Genomic DNA, 15,034 nt, shown 5'->3' on the forward strand with positions numbered 1-15,034 from the left:
TGAAAAATTTCTGTAACAAAACAGGAGTTGCCAGTTTTTTTAAAAAACAAAAACAATTAAACAACATTTAGGCAAAATATAAATATTTTTAAGGCAGAAAAGAAACAGGAAAGCAAAACCAAACAAAATCATAACTGTAACTCTAAAGTACACTATCTGTCAAGTCTGGCCTTTCTCATTGTAGGGTATGAAGACAAGAGCTTCCTTTTCTTATTTTTAAAAGACCTCATGAATACATACTGTCCAAATGAAAACAATGGTTTGGTGACAAAATATGTGAGTAATGATGAATTGAGAAATCACAAGGTCCTAGGTTCATTCTACTTAATGACCATGAATAAGTACCTTTTTAATCACCTGTGGTCTCAGTTCCCTCAATTTCTGAAATATGAGTGTCACCTTTGACTCAAATATGCAGAATGTTAAAATATTAGAGGACTGTCTTTTTCAACTCCCCCCCCCCATTTTACAGAAGAGAAAATTGAGGTCCCAAGAAAGTATATATATCCAAGGTCACATAGCTTATAAATGACAGAGCCAGAAGCTAAACCTAGACCTTCTTGACTTATCACTAAACTACATTGCTATTTCACAGTATTAAAAACAGGAATATACTGGGGACAAATAAGATCAACCCTACTGTTTTAATCATGCATCATGTACTAGCCTGAAAGGGGTCATTCTTCTAAGAAAATAATGATCCTCCCACAAATGAAGATAATTTCTTTAATCAATCCTTCAGTCACCATAAAAGGACCAATGTGCTAGACAATTAGCCCAAGGGATACTACTGGGTGCAAAGTCATTCACCCAAAGCATTATTCTTTCAATCTCCACAAACAACAGATAAAAGCTTAGTAAAGAAGCACTGTACCTGCTCAAAAGAGAGGTGGTAAACAGAACTGCAAAATTTGCTCTGATGGTATGTGTGTTATCTTGATATAAAATACAGCACTGGATTAGAGTTAGAGGTGCAAAAAACCCAACTGTTTGCATTTCATTTAACAGCAGATACATCAGATTTGCAGATCTATTTCCCACACAGATTTATAATTATATTTATATTAAATCTTCTTCATATGAACCTATCCTTAGGTTTGAAAGATTTAATTATGGTGGGATCACTCAATCCTGTATCTTTTAGGAAGATAGAGAGGAGGAAGACTACAAAAATCTAGCTTGATACCTTTGTTCAAAAAATACTGATACTGTAAAACCATCCTGTCCCAAGAGGAACAAATATTTCTAGATAGAGTAGCAACTCAGTTTGACCTTTTTCAGAAACAGAAAGATATATTGTCTTAACTATTTATAATCAAATAAAGGAATTCTTCTTTAGATTATAGGCAAGAGGCAGGTGGGGGAACAGTGGATAGAACTCAGGACCCGGAGAAGACCAAAGTTCAAATTCAGTTTCTAACACTAGCTTGGGCAATTCACTTACCCTGTCTCAGTTGCTTCATTTGTAAAATGTGGATAATAACAGCACCTACTTTGAAGGGTTGTGAGGATCAAATGAAATAATACTGATAAAGCATTCAGCACAGAGTCTAGAATATAGTAGGTGCTCTAAAAATGCTAATTATTAATGTTATGATTGTTTTTTAATATATATAAAGCTCTGAAATCACCTCATAAGGCAATTCTTGCAATGAAGCTGGCGACAGAACACACCTCTGGTCACCACAACAGGATTGTTCCATTCTATCAGTACAGACCACTCTATGAAGCCCATTTATTTAGGAGATCATGAGAATTCTCTCTATGTCTACTTTAGTTACCTGTTTTTTTTTTTAAAAAATGCAATGCTTCTTTAGAAACAACCCCCTTCGCCAAACTCTGCCTACTATGTACACGCTCTTTACATCAGGCGCAGCTCAAGGGGTCTGAGTATGTCCTTATCATTAAGAAATCACCTGTGCTCCTGCAGCACTCAACTAAACAAAATAATATGCCTGCCTCCTTTCCTCGGTTATGTCATTTTGCCTGGGGTTTTCTATTCCTTCATTTGTGACAGTCCCAAACTCTTAAGTGTTACCCAACTATTTGGAAGGTGGCCAAGAAGTTCAATTGCCTGACTAACTGTGCACTCTGCCAGAGTTAGGTCTCAAGACAAATCTTGGGGATTGTGATATGAAATGAATTATCAACAGATTTCCCATAATGCAAAGTTCAGTCTTCAGCAGAAAAGGGTTTGTCTAACCCTTTGAAGATGAACCCAAGTATGGATGAGGATGTTTGTATTGAGGGTAGAATGGAAAACATGGTTAAGATACTTTAAAAACTCAACTTTGTTGGGCTTTCAAAACTAAAGTCACTTTAGATTTTATTACTCTTGGAAATGACAACTCCTCCAGAGAGTCAGGTGTTTAGATCTTGGTGCACACTACCAACTAGGTCTCTATTGGTACAACTAATAAATTCCCCAGTGAAGTGGTTGAATTATTTGCATACAAACTGCATATTTCCATTGAACTGGAACTAATTATCAAATTTTATATAATTATAACTGCAAACAATGCAAACCTGAATATTTATTACATATAGTTTACTATATAGCCAAATGCATAGTAAATGCTACTCAATCACGGGCTTTCCTGTTTTATAACAAAAATCTCCAATGCCAATCTCTGCTAAATTAGTTATCAATTTCCCAAAAGGAAATCAGTACTTTTTTTTTAAACCAATCGTTTATGTTCCAATCTTTGTTGAATCCCAAGAGTAGGAAAAGCAGCAACTTTTGTGCTACAGCTACAAAATAACTTGTAAATTTATTTTTATTTAAGATAACAACCAAGTTCTAATTTTGTATAAAGTTGAATTTGTCCCATATTGATGAAAAATGTAGGAAAAATGTAAATTAAAGTGAGCTGAACTAGATGACTTCAAAGTTCCATCTAGCTCTAGTTTATGATCCTTTGTAAATAAGAATCATACAGTACAATTTTATAATTAAGAATATACACAGGGTGGTAGATAAAGTGCTGAGTCCGTTGTCAGGAAGACCCAAGTTCAAATTTGGCCTCAGAAATATATGAGCTGTGATCATAGGCAAATCACTTTACCCTGTTTGCCTCAGTTTCCTATTTGTCAATGAACCAGAGAGAGAAATGGCAAATTATTACAGCAACTTTGCCAAGAAAACTCCAAATGGGGACATTAAGAGTTAGACATGACTGAAAAATGACTGAACTGTTTCTAAACTCTTTGTTACATAAAGTATTATATAAATGTGAATTTTATATAGTGGAAAGAATACTAGAGTTGAAGTCAGAGGATGTAGACACAAACCTTGTTTACTACCAGAGTGATCTTACACAAATGCCTTTCAAATCTCAACCAGCTATGATCTTTAAGATCCTTCTTGGCTCAAAAGACACATACTTGGGGCAGCTAGGTGGCGCAGTGGATAAAGCACCAGCCCTGGAGTCAGGAGTATCTGGGATCAAATCTGGTCTCAGACCTAGCCGCGTGGCCTTGGGCAAGCCACTTAACCCCATTTGCCTTGCAAAAACTTAAAAAAAATAAAAAATAAATAAATAAAAAGACATACACTTCCAAATTAACAAGTAAGTGAAACTTCAAAATTCACTTTAATATTGAGGCATCAAAACATCTTCCTAAATGGTCAAGTGATGAAATAGTCCTCTCATTATTTCAAGTCTGAAGAGCTAAAAGCCAGTTTTTGCCCAGGCAGCAGTGACCTGCTTAATCCTTTTGGGGTTAATTCTGAAAAGTAGGACCTGCTAGATTTTGCATTTACCCAACAGTCCTAACTCCAGTTCCAGGCAGGGCCAAAAGCCAGCAAAGAGAGATAGATGATGCTTAAGCCACAGTGTGAAGGGGTTCACCAGACATTTAATTCCTAGAAAGGAATAGTTATAGGAAGAAAGTACTTAAAGACAAGAGCCATGATAGGGTACAATACTAAAGTGACAATTTGGTTCCTTCAATATCATGTTCCCTTGTTCCTCCCCCCAGAGATTTTGAATTTTTTTTAAAAGGTTTTTGGAAGGCAGTGGGGTTAAGTGGCTTGCCCAAGGTCACACAGCTAGGTAATTATTAAGTGTCTGAGGCTGGATTTGCACTCAGGTCCTCCTGACTCCAGGGCCGGTGCTCTATCCACTGCACCACCTAGCCACCCCCTGAATTTTTTTACTTATCTCCTGTCAAGAATCTCCTATCAACCTGTAATTGTGGGTTTGTCTAAGGCTTTGAAGAGGAACCCAAGTATGGATGAGGATGTTTGTGTTGAAGGTAGAGTGGAAAACATGGTAAGATACTTTAGAAACTCAACTCTGTTGGGATTTCAAGACTAAAATCATTTTAGATGTATCCTGAATAGATTTAAAAATAGGGAAATAATTCCACTAATTACTAGGTCTGTTCTTTAGAACTCAGGTGATGCTATAACATTTAGCCCCAGCTAAGATTTCTGAGAGACATGAGACCTGAGAGTAGTTAACTAAAATTGAAAAAACAAATCTACACCATCCATACAAAAGGGGTCACTAGTTCCGTTGGAGTCAGGTGTTTTGCAGAGAAATAGCAGCCATAGTTAAGGTCCCAAAATAAGTAGAGAGAAAACAATTTTTCACTTCAATGAATTCAACCAATTTTTAAGCAGCACCCGCCAGGCACTGAGAAAGAGAGAAAAATCAAACAATCCCTTGAGAAAAAAGGAGCTTCGACTCTCTCTACCTTATCAAGCACTGTGAAGTGAGAGGCAGCAAAATCTCTCCTTACTTATAAGGAAATTTTCTAAGATTTGGGGGTCAACTAAATAACAATTCTAAATATGTCAGAATATGATTTTTTTAAAAGAGTCAGAATGGGTTGAACAATTCTAAATAACTCGGAATGTGCTTTTTTAAAAAAATAAGTCAGAATATGTTGAACAACTGTAAATACCTGAGAATATGCTTTTTTAAAAAATAAGTCTGAATATGGCGAACAATTCTAAATAACTCAAAATGTGCTTTTTTAAAAAAATAAGTCAGAATACGTTGAACAATTCCAAATAACTCGTTATGTGCTTTTTAAAAAAAATAAGTCAGAATAGGGTGAACAATTCTAAATAACTCAGGATGTGTTGAACTTCAACGGGAGCCTGTCGAGGCAGGCACAGGAGGGGTTCCTAACTCGGGAGCATCAACAAGCCTGGCTTCCCGGAGGCCACAGAATGCGGGCACTCGGGTCACTCCCACGAGCAGCGCCACCCAAGCCCAAGTCCAAGGCCAGGTGAAGCTGGGCTCGGGGGCGGAGGGGGAGGGGTTCCCCTGGGCCAACAAACAGGCGTCACCGGGGAGGGCTGCCCCGGGGCGCCCCCCGCCCCCCGGCTGCCGCCCGCCCGGAGGCCTCGCCCGGCCGCGCGCGCACACGGCCTCGGCCCCGCACTCACCCAGCGTCAGCTCCCATTGCTCGTTGCCCAGCGATCGCTCGGGCACCACTTCCAGGTCGAGCATTGGCCCGGCCGGCCGGGCCGTCGCGGGGCCCCGGTCTCGCTCTCGCTGGGCGCCGGCGGGGCCCGGGCGGAGGAGGCGAAGCGCTGGGGCCGTCGGCCGCTTCCTCGGCGCCTGCTGAGCCGGCCCGGGAGCCCGGACCCGCCTCCTGCCCTGGCACCGCCGGCCCGGTCCGGCCAGACTGCCGACGCCCCTTCCCTCACCTCGGCTCACCTCGCCGCCCCTCGCCGGCAACAGCGGCTGCGGCTGCGGCAAAAGCGCCGTACGACGGCCGTAAAGCGCGCGGGGGCGGGGCGGGGGCGGGGCCTCAGCCGAAGCCGCCGGGGATGGGCGACAGGCCCGGCGTGGGGGAGGGAGGCGGCGCCGGCCGGGCAGACTGTACCATCGGTAGGGGGAGATAGGGCCGAACCACCTGGACGCGGCACATGCGCGGTACGGCGGCCGGCCTGAAGGCCGGAAGGATGCTGCCGGCGCTCCTGCGACGCATTGGCCGCGAAGGGCGTCCCCTCCCCCATCCTTCCCTGCAGGCACTCGCAGAAACCGCTAGGTGGTGCAGTTGGGAAAGACCCGAGTTCAAATCCGCCCTTCAGGCTCCAGAAGCCCGAGACAGCGGCGTGACGTCATGGACTTGAGTGAGGGTGGGGGCCGGGGGCTGTGCCCAGTCGGTGCCCCCCCTCTCGGGGCCCGCCGGGAGTCAGGATGTCGTGGATGCCAGGCGAGCAGGTGCAGCTTGCCCAGTGACGGATTCGAACTCGGGTCCGCGGACGCCACCTCATCTGTCTTTGAAGACCAAAGCTCCACGTGACTGGCTGCAGCGGTCAAGGCCGGGAATGCTAATCCGGACCCAAACCTTCCTAGCTGGGGGGGAAGGTCCAAACCAGCACATTCCACCCCGCCCGCCCCACCCAGGCCTTCCCATCACCTCTTTGTTTTTGTCTTCCGGGAAGTCTTTTTTTTTAAAGAAAGATTTTATTTCTTTTGAGTTTTACAACTTTGCCCCTAATCTTGCTTCCCTCCCCCCACCCCCCCAGAAGACAGTTTGTTAGTCTTTACATTGTTTTGGGGCAGCTGGGTGGCGCAGTGGATAGAGCACTGGGCCTGGAGTTAGGAGAACCTGGGTTCAAATCCGGTCTCAGATACTTAATAATGACCTAGCCGTGTGGCCTTGGGCAAGCGGCTTAACCCCATTGCCTAGCAAAAATAGATAAATAAATAACTAAAGTCTTTACTTTGTTTCCATGGTGTCAGATCAGTTCTTTTGTCTCAAAGGGATTTCAGGTAATGTTTATAGGAATCCTGAATAAGGGAAGATAGCTTTAAAAGAGCCACCAGATTGCCATCCCTGCAGGATTACTTGCCTCCCTTAGGGTTGTTGTTGTTGGCTCATTCCCCAAAATGGCAAAGATTCTAGAGTGGTTTACCATGTCCTTCTCCACCTGATTTGACAGAGGAGGAAACTGAGGCAGACAGGGTGAAGTGACTTGCCCAGGGTCATCTGCCACTAAGTGTTGAGGACAGAATTTAAATTCCAAGCCCTGCACTCTATCTCACTCACCGTCCCTTAGGGTAGGTTGTTATTTAATGTCTTTAAGGCATATTAGAGTTTGCCCTTTAACCCATTCACCCCTCCAGTCCAAGGGACAACCAGATCAGACTCTGTCTCTATCTCTGTCTCTGTCTGTCTCTGTCTTTGTCTCTCTGTCTCTGTCTCTGTCTCTATCTCTGTCTCTGTCTGTCTCTGTCTTTGTCTCTCTGTCTCTGTCTCTGTCTCTGTCTCTGTCTCTGTCTCTCTCTCTCTCTCTCTCTCTCTCTCTCTCTGATCTCCACTCAGTCGGGATTGGGCTCTCTGCCTCAAGTGTTCTTTGCTCTGATCCATCCTTCCTATTGCTAAAGTCATCTCAGCCTGTAACTTTGCTCAGGCAACTCATAGAATCCTAGGTTTAGAAGGGATCTTGAGGAAATGTTCTTAGTAGATGAGATGAGGGGGCAGCTAGGTGGCACAGTGGATAGAGCACCGGCCCCAGAGTCAGGAGGACCTGAGGGGGCCCATCCTAGGAGAGTTCACTAGGGATTTCTAAGTTCCCCAAGCATGCATTTCCTTGCACCCCACCCCTTCCATCTATTTTTGAGTGTGTCTCACAGATAGGAGTATGGCTTGGGACTGGCACCACCTGGGCCAATACTTTGTGATGTAGCCCATAGAGAGATCACTGCAATATCATTTGGAATTTAGAAAACTCAAACTGAAGCAGTCCTCCTTAATTCACAGATTCCTACTCTCCTTCCTCACTCTCATCACACCAGGACTATATTTCACTTCAGGATTTTTTCTGAATAATGAAAATCCTCTCATTCACCTTAAAAACCCTGATTCTAGGGGTTGCTAGGTGGATAGAGCACTGGCCCTGGAGTCAGGAGTGCCTGAGTTCAAATCCAGCCTCAGACACTTAATAATGACCTAGCTGTGTGGCCTTGGGCAAGTCACTTAACCCCATTGTCCTGCAAAAACCTAAACCCCCACCCTGATTCTGTGTACCCCTCTCTTTTCTAATTTACCTTGGGGAGGGGTTTTATTCTTTTTTTCCAACTCAACAAAATATTTATTGTATTATTATTTATTCATTAAGAAAGATGAAAGGGGCGGCTAGGTGCCATAGTGGATAAAGCACCTGCCTTGGAGTCAGGAGTACCTGGGTTCAAATCTGGTCTCAGACACTTAATAATTACCTAGCTGTGTGGCCTTGGGCAAGCCACTTAACCCCATTTGCCTTGCAAAAACCTAAAAAAAAAAATTTCCTAAGAAAGATTGTATTTATTTTGTTTTTTTAAGGGTTTTTATTTTTTGGCCAGGCAATGGGGGTTAAGTGACTTGCCTAGGGTCACACAGCTAGGTAATTATTAAGTCTCTGAGGACAGATTTGAACTCAGGTTCTCCTGATTCAAGGACCAGTGTTGTATCCATTGCGCCACCTAGCTGGCCCTTTATTTTTCCCCTAATCTTGCTTTCCTCTCTCCACCCCCCACAGAAGGCAATCTGTTAGTCCTTACATTGTTTCCATGATATACATTGATCTAAGTTGAATGTGATGACAGAGAAATAATATTCTTAAGGAAGAAAAATAAAGTATAAGACATAGCAACATTACATAATAAGATAACGTGTTTTTTGCCCCCTAAATTTAAGGTAATAGCCTTTGGTCTTTGTTCAAACTCCACAATTCTTTCTCAGGACACAGATGGCATTCTCCATCGCAGACAGCCCAAAAGTCCCTGATTGTTGCACTGATGGAATGAGCAAGTCCATCAAGATTGACCATCACTCCCATGTTGCTGTTAGGATGTATAATTTTTTTCTGCTTCCACTTATCTGGCTCGGCATCAGTTTATGCAAATCCTTCCATACTTCCCTGACTTGGGGAGGGGCGCTATTAAGTCTATCTTCAGTCAGAATCAGCTCAGTGGCCTTCTTTTATAATGTCCCTTCTAAGGGTTTCATACATAAAGGTAAATAATATTTGTCCTTCCTTCTAGAAGAAGACCATGACATCAGAGAGATGATACCATGACTAGCAGGTGAATTGAGGGGGGTATTGTGCAAAGGCTAGCCTCATTTTCTCTTCCAGAGACTTCAGAGTCAAGTGGCCAGATAAGGATCAGGACAATAGAGACAACCTTTGATGTCAATGGGTTACACAATGAATGAAAGCCTGAAGGCAAATTCAGCCTTTCAAATTCAGATTCAGCTTCATAGGCTTGGTAGCTCTGTGACCTTGGACAAGTCACTTAACCTATGCTTGCTTCTGGTTCCTCAACTCTAAAATGGGGATACCAATACCCCTAACTCCCAGGGTGGTTGTAAAAATCAAATGAGATAATTTTAAAAAATTCTTTGCACACCTTAAAGCATTATATTAATACTTGCAATTATTATTATTATTATTTATTATTTGGGCACCAGGTATTGTATTGGATAGAGTACCAGGCCAGGAATCAGGACGATTCCTCTCCCTGAGTTCAAATTTGGCTTCAGAAACTTTCTGGCTTAGTTATATGACCCTGGACAAGTCCCTTAACCCCATTTGCCTCAGTTTTCTCATCTGTCAAATGAGCTAGAGAAGGAAATGGTAAACCACTCCACTATCCATCAAGAAAACCCCAAATGGGGTTATGGAGAGTTTTTCACAACTGAACAACAACCACAACCAACAACAACAACATTCTGTTCATTACAGTGCTACATTAGTTTTTTGAGAAAAGTTCATGGGGCCTTGAGATTCCATAGGATTAAAAGATCTGAGAACTAGAAGGGATCACGGAGATCATTGTCCATTTTTCTTTTCTTTTTTTATTTTTATAGGGTTTTTGTTTTTGCAAGGCAATGGGGTTAAGTGGCTTGCCCAAGGCCACACAGCTAGGTCATTATTAAGTGTCTGAGGTCAGATTTGAACTCAGGTTCTCCTGATTCCAGGCCCAGTGCTCTATCCACTGTGCCACCTAGCTGCCCCCATTGTCCATTTTTCAACCACCACAAAGGCAAGGGATTTGTTCAAGGTCACACAAATTATTGGTAGCAGGGCTGTGATATAAACTCAGGCCTTTCCCCTCTAAAACCAAGGGTCTTTTAGCAGACTGACTCCTGGAAGGGAATTTCATTTAGAAGACTCTCCAATATTTTGATGCTTGATCAGTACAAAATGACCTACTAACAGGTGGTTTGGAGGATTTCAACATCTGCTGGGCAGAACTTTCTGCAATTCAGACACTGGACCAAATCTCTTCCATGACATTGACGAACTCATCTTTCGCACCTTTCTGGTTTATGCTGTCAGTCAGTCAATAAGCAATTATTAAGACCCATATATGTCAGGCCATGTGGGATTAAATGCTAGGGATACAAAAAGAGGCAAAGGACAGTCAGTCTCCTTAAGGGAAGGGACTGTTATTTGTTTTTTGTTTTTATTTTTTTCCTCTCTTTGTATTCCCAGAACTTAATCTAATGTCTAGTAGGTGCTCAATAAATATTTATTCACTAATTGATTGAGTCTAAAGTGAGATGCATAGATAACATGAAAACAACCATGTTCAAAAGAAGCTAGATACAGGATAAATTGTAGATAATCAACAGAGGTACTAGAGATATTAATTAATTAAGGCCTCATGCTATCAATAATCAGAGAGATATTGGCCACTGTAAAATAGATTCCATTAGAGATATATGACCATAAAATGAAGTGGGCCGGTCACAGATCAGGAATCAGACAGAACAGATGGATAACCTTTGTGAGCTACTGGTGACAAGAGACCTAAAGAACTGCCAGGGGACTATTTAATAGGAAGATGAAGAACACAGGAGTAGTCATATAAGATAAGAAAATGTGGGAGGGTTGTGATCTTTACCTGCTGTTTAAGTTCACAAATCCATTGAAGTACCTATGGAAGTACAGAAATGATATTAGATAATGGCTGATTTTTCCAGAGAATAGGCATGATTCTAGATCAGGAGTGGGAATTTTTTTTCTGTCAAGAACCATTTGAATATAACATTATTTATGTACCACACAAAATTATTAACTTAAAAATTAGCCTGTTATATTTGATCAAACATTTAATTAATTCACTTCTGAAAAGCACATGGATTTCCTGAATTTCAAATCCTATTGGTAGTTACAATGTCAACACCAGATCAAATGATTTTACATGCCAGCCAGATGTTTCCCAGTCCTGTTCTAGATGTTGGATGGCCTTTCCAGAGTACAGGAATGATTCTAGATTCTGGTTGGCCTTTCCCAAGCATAGGACTTATTCTAGGAACTGGTTGGTCTTTCCCAAGCATAGGAACCATTCTAGATGGTAGTTGATTTTTTCCAAGCAAAGAAATTATTCTAGATACTGGTTGGTTTCCCAAGCATAGGAATAATTTAGATACTGTTGACCTTTCCCAAGCATAGGAATGGTTCTAGATATTGGTTGATCTTTCCTAAGCATAGGAATCATTCCAAATACTGCTTGATCTTTCCCAAGTATAGGAATCATTCTAAATACTGCTTGATCTTTCCCAAGTATAGGAATCATTCTAGATACTGGTTGGCCTTTCCTAAACATGGCAATCATTCTAGATAATGACCTTTTCCTGCTTCTTCCCACTACTCCTCTTGCTTCTCAAATCTTTTGCCTTCCCTACCTCCCTTACCTTTCATTTATTTAAGCTTTTAATGACCAAAGCCTGCAATAAGAGTTTTTGGGACATCACTGTATATATATCTTACTTTATGTAATGCTCCTTTCTGCATTGTGTCTTCCATTATAATGTTTTTGTCATTCTTTGTATAGAAAGTATGTATAACTGTGCTTAGCAGAGTTCCTGGCACATAGTAGAAGCATAATAAGATAACAAGATGCTCACTTGTACAAAAATATTCATAGCAGCCCTGTTTGTGGTGGCAAAGAATTGGAAATCAAGTAAATATCCTTCAATTGGGGAATGGCTTAGCAAACTGTGGTATATGTATGTCATGGAACACTATTGTTCTATTAGAAACCAGGAGGGATGGGATTTCAGGGAAGCCTGGAGGGATTTGCATGAACTGATGCTGAGTGAGATGAGCAGAACCAGAAAAACACTGTACACCCTAACAGCAACATGGGATCGATGATCAACCTTGATGGATTTGCTCATTCCATCAGTACAACAGTCAGGTATAATTTGGGGCTCTCTGCAATGGAGAACACCATCTGTATCCAGAGAAAGAACTGTGGAGTTTGAACAAAGACCAAGGACCTTTAATTTAATCTTGCTATCTCTTATACTTTATGTTTCTTCCTTAAGGATATGATTTCTCTGTCATCACATTCAGTCCATGGAAATAATGTAAAGACAGGCAAATTGCCTTCTGTGGCGGGGGGGGGGAGTAAGATTAGGGGAAAAATTGTAAAACTCAAAATAAATAAAATCTTTATAATTCAAAAAAGATAACAAGATGCTTATTGATTGATCAATCTGTCACTAGTGTAATATAGGAGAAAAGGCATTGGATCTGAAGGTTGAGATTTGAATTTAAGCTCTGCAATTTAATTTTTGAGTCACTTAAACTCTGCTTCATTTTCTTCTTATTTGAAATGGGATTGTGGGACAGCCACAATGGGTAGCACCCTGGCCCTGAAATCAGTAGAAGCTGAGTTAAAATCCTGATTCAAAAACATCACTTAACCCCACTGCCATCAACTAACTAACTAATTAATTAATTAAAATGGGGTTGGAGGTAGACGTGGATGTGGCCCAGAGATATCTAAGAGGATATGCTGGTGATTGTTTAGCAACTAGTTCTGCAAGCAAAAAAATGTCCTTTAGGCACACTTTTAATTTTAATCATCATTCACATTTCCTCCATGACTTTTATAAGTTTAGACAATTAACAAAACAAAAAAATCTGACCCAGATTTATAGTATTTGCCAAATGCTGAAGTGTAGATGCTCACACTGAAAATTTAATAATCAGTTTTTGAGAGCCAGTTTAGACAAGGCAACTCATCCTATGCTTTCACAATTCCTAAACCTCCCCCTACCCTTTGCAGTTCACTCCCGTCAGAACTATTTTCACAAACTGCTGTCTGGTATCCCTCTGGCTCCCGGCAGTCCAACATCTGCTCCTGGTTTAGAAGGAATTCTGCCCTACTCTCCCCCTTCCCTAGGCCTGGGCCATGTGAGGATGGGGGTGGGAGAGACAACCTCATCCCTCACCCTCCCTGTGAGTTCTTGGAGCAGCCAGCCAACTGAGGGCCTTGGCTCAGAGGAAAGGGCAATCTCAGAGAAAAATGTCAGAAGGAACCTAAGAGATTTCCTCTTAACTTTTTGTTTTACAGATTTGGAAACTGAGACTCACAGAAATCAAGGCTCTTGTCTGAGATGACGTGAGTAATGAGCTAGACACAAAGCCAGGATTCAAACCTGGGTCTCCTGGGGGGGGGGGGGGCGGTAAAGAAGCCTAGACCAAAAGCAAGAGACTTATATTTTAATTCTGACTCTAAAGTGAACTAGTTTTAGGACTTGGGATGTTACCTATGCAGGACATCACTAGGGTATATTTTTTGTCCTTCATTTTTTTTAATTAAAGATTTTATTTATTTTGAGTTTTTGTCCTTCATTATCGAAGAAAACCACAAGATATCATGTCAGTTGCCTCACTTTCTCCTCTGGAACCATCTGGGTCCAGCGGCTAGAAATGAATCAGGAAGACTGGAGATGGTCCTGGATGTGGGGCAATCAAGGCTAAGTGACTTGCCCAAGGTCACACAGCTATTAATAGCAGGTGTCTTACATCTTCCTCCTGACTCAAAGGTCAATGTTCTATTCTCTGTACCACCTAGCTGCCCTGATCACTAAGTGGTTCCAAAGTATAAGGAGGTCATGGAGTCAGAAAGACTTGAGTTCAAATCTAACCTTAGGCTCCTTCTAAGTGTGTGACCCCGGGCAAATTATTTAACCTCAGTGTCCTTATCTGTAAAATAGGGATCATAATAGATGGTACCTTCCAGGATTGTTGTAGGGATTAAAGGAGATAATGCTCCTTCCTTTCTCTCTATCTCTGCACTACAACTTTCTCATTTATAAAATGAGGTAGACAAGGCACCTGGACTTTTAAATTCTCATATTCTATGACTTTGTCTCTATTTATTGCATTATGTGGGCTAGAGCCTGTGTCTAAGCCAAGGGAGGGCAATTCAGCATTTGAATTTTCTAAAGACTGGAGGAATCAGAGTCCTTCCCCAGGGCTGAGGACACTGGGAAAGGGGCTCTTCTATGATTGGAGAAAAGGTCCTCCTTTGGCTTCTTGGGTACCAGCCAAGGTCACTCTTCATGTCCCAATAGTGTCTCCCCTAGGATGGCCTCCCTTCCCCTTCTCCTAACCCAAGTCTGTCTGGACACAAAGGCCTGTTGTCTACTCAAGATGGACCTTCCCAGTAGGTTTTCTGGAATACTGGAATTGGTTATGGAACCAGATAGTCTGATTTTTGATCCCAGGTCTGACATATAATAGCCATGTAACCTTAAGTAAGTCCTTTTGGGGATTCAATTTCCCCAGCTCCAAGATGAAGGCTTTGGTTTTGAGGTAAAGGTCCTTTTCAGTTCTAAAATCTTGTGATCTTATCACTGGTCAACCTCCATCCAAAGTGTCTATAGAGTGACCTCCTCACCTCCAGCAGGATTCTCCAATCCTTCTCTGAACCTAAATCAAATATTAAAGAGTGACTCCAGGGGCCAGCTAGGTGGTATATTGGATAGAGCACTGGCCCTGGAGTCAGGAGGACCTGAGTTCAAATCCAGTCTCAGACGCTTAATAATTGCTGCATGACCTTGGGCAAGTCACTTAACCCCATTGCCTTAAATAAATAAAGTTCTTTAAAAAGAGTGGCTCCAGGATTAGTTTTTAGAGGAGGGGGCAGCTTAGTGCCTCCCTTCCCCAAAACACTCCAAGAGAAGAAGGTGGAGAGGAAGGGGTTAGACTGGGACTCCAGGTTGACATTTGACACCCTGCTCCATGCAGACCAGGATGGGGAGACAGAGACAGAGCCAG

General features: G+C 42.1%; 1 protein-coding gene across 3 annotated transcripts in view; it reads right to left on the reverse strand.

Moving 5' to 3' along the window:
- PHAF1 (phagophore assembly factor 1) overlaps nt 1–5,717 on the reverse strand; it is a 61,625-nt gene extending 55,908 nt beyond the window's left edge. For 2 of the 3 annotated variants that reach the window (XM_074202756.1, XM_074202739.1), the window contains exon 1: nt 5,402–5,716. In XM_074202756.1, coding sequence (XP_074058857.1) covers nt 5,402–5,465 — 64 coding nt within the window. In that variant the 5' untranslated portion in view covers nt 5,466–5,716. Of the gene's footprint in view, nt 1–5,401 lie in introns of all 3 variants that reach the window. The other variant, XM_074202746.1, reaches the window with a different exon arrangement.
- Between the last annotated feature and the right edge of the window lie 9,317 nt (nt 5,718–15,034).

The sequence above is a fragment of the Macrotis lagotis genome, chromosome 1 (assembly GCF_037893015.1).
Source record: "Macrotis lagotis isolate mMagLag1 chromosome 1, bilby.v1.9.chrom.fasta, whole genome shotgun sequence".
NCBI classification, from domain to species: domain Eukaryota; kingdom Metazoa; phylum Chordata; class Mammalia; order Peramelemorphia; family Peramelidae; genus Macrotis; species Macrotis lagotis.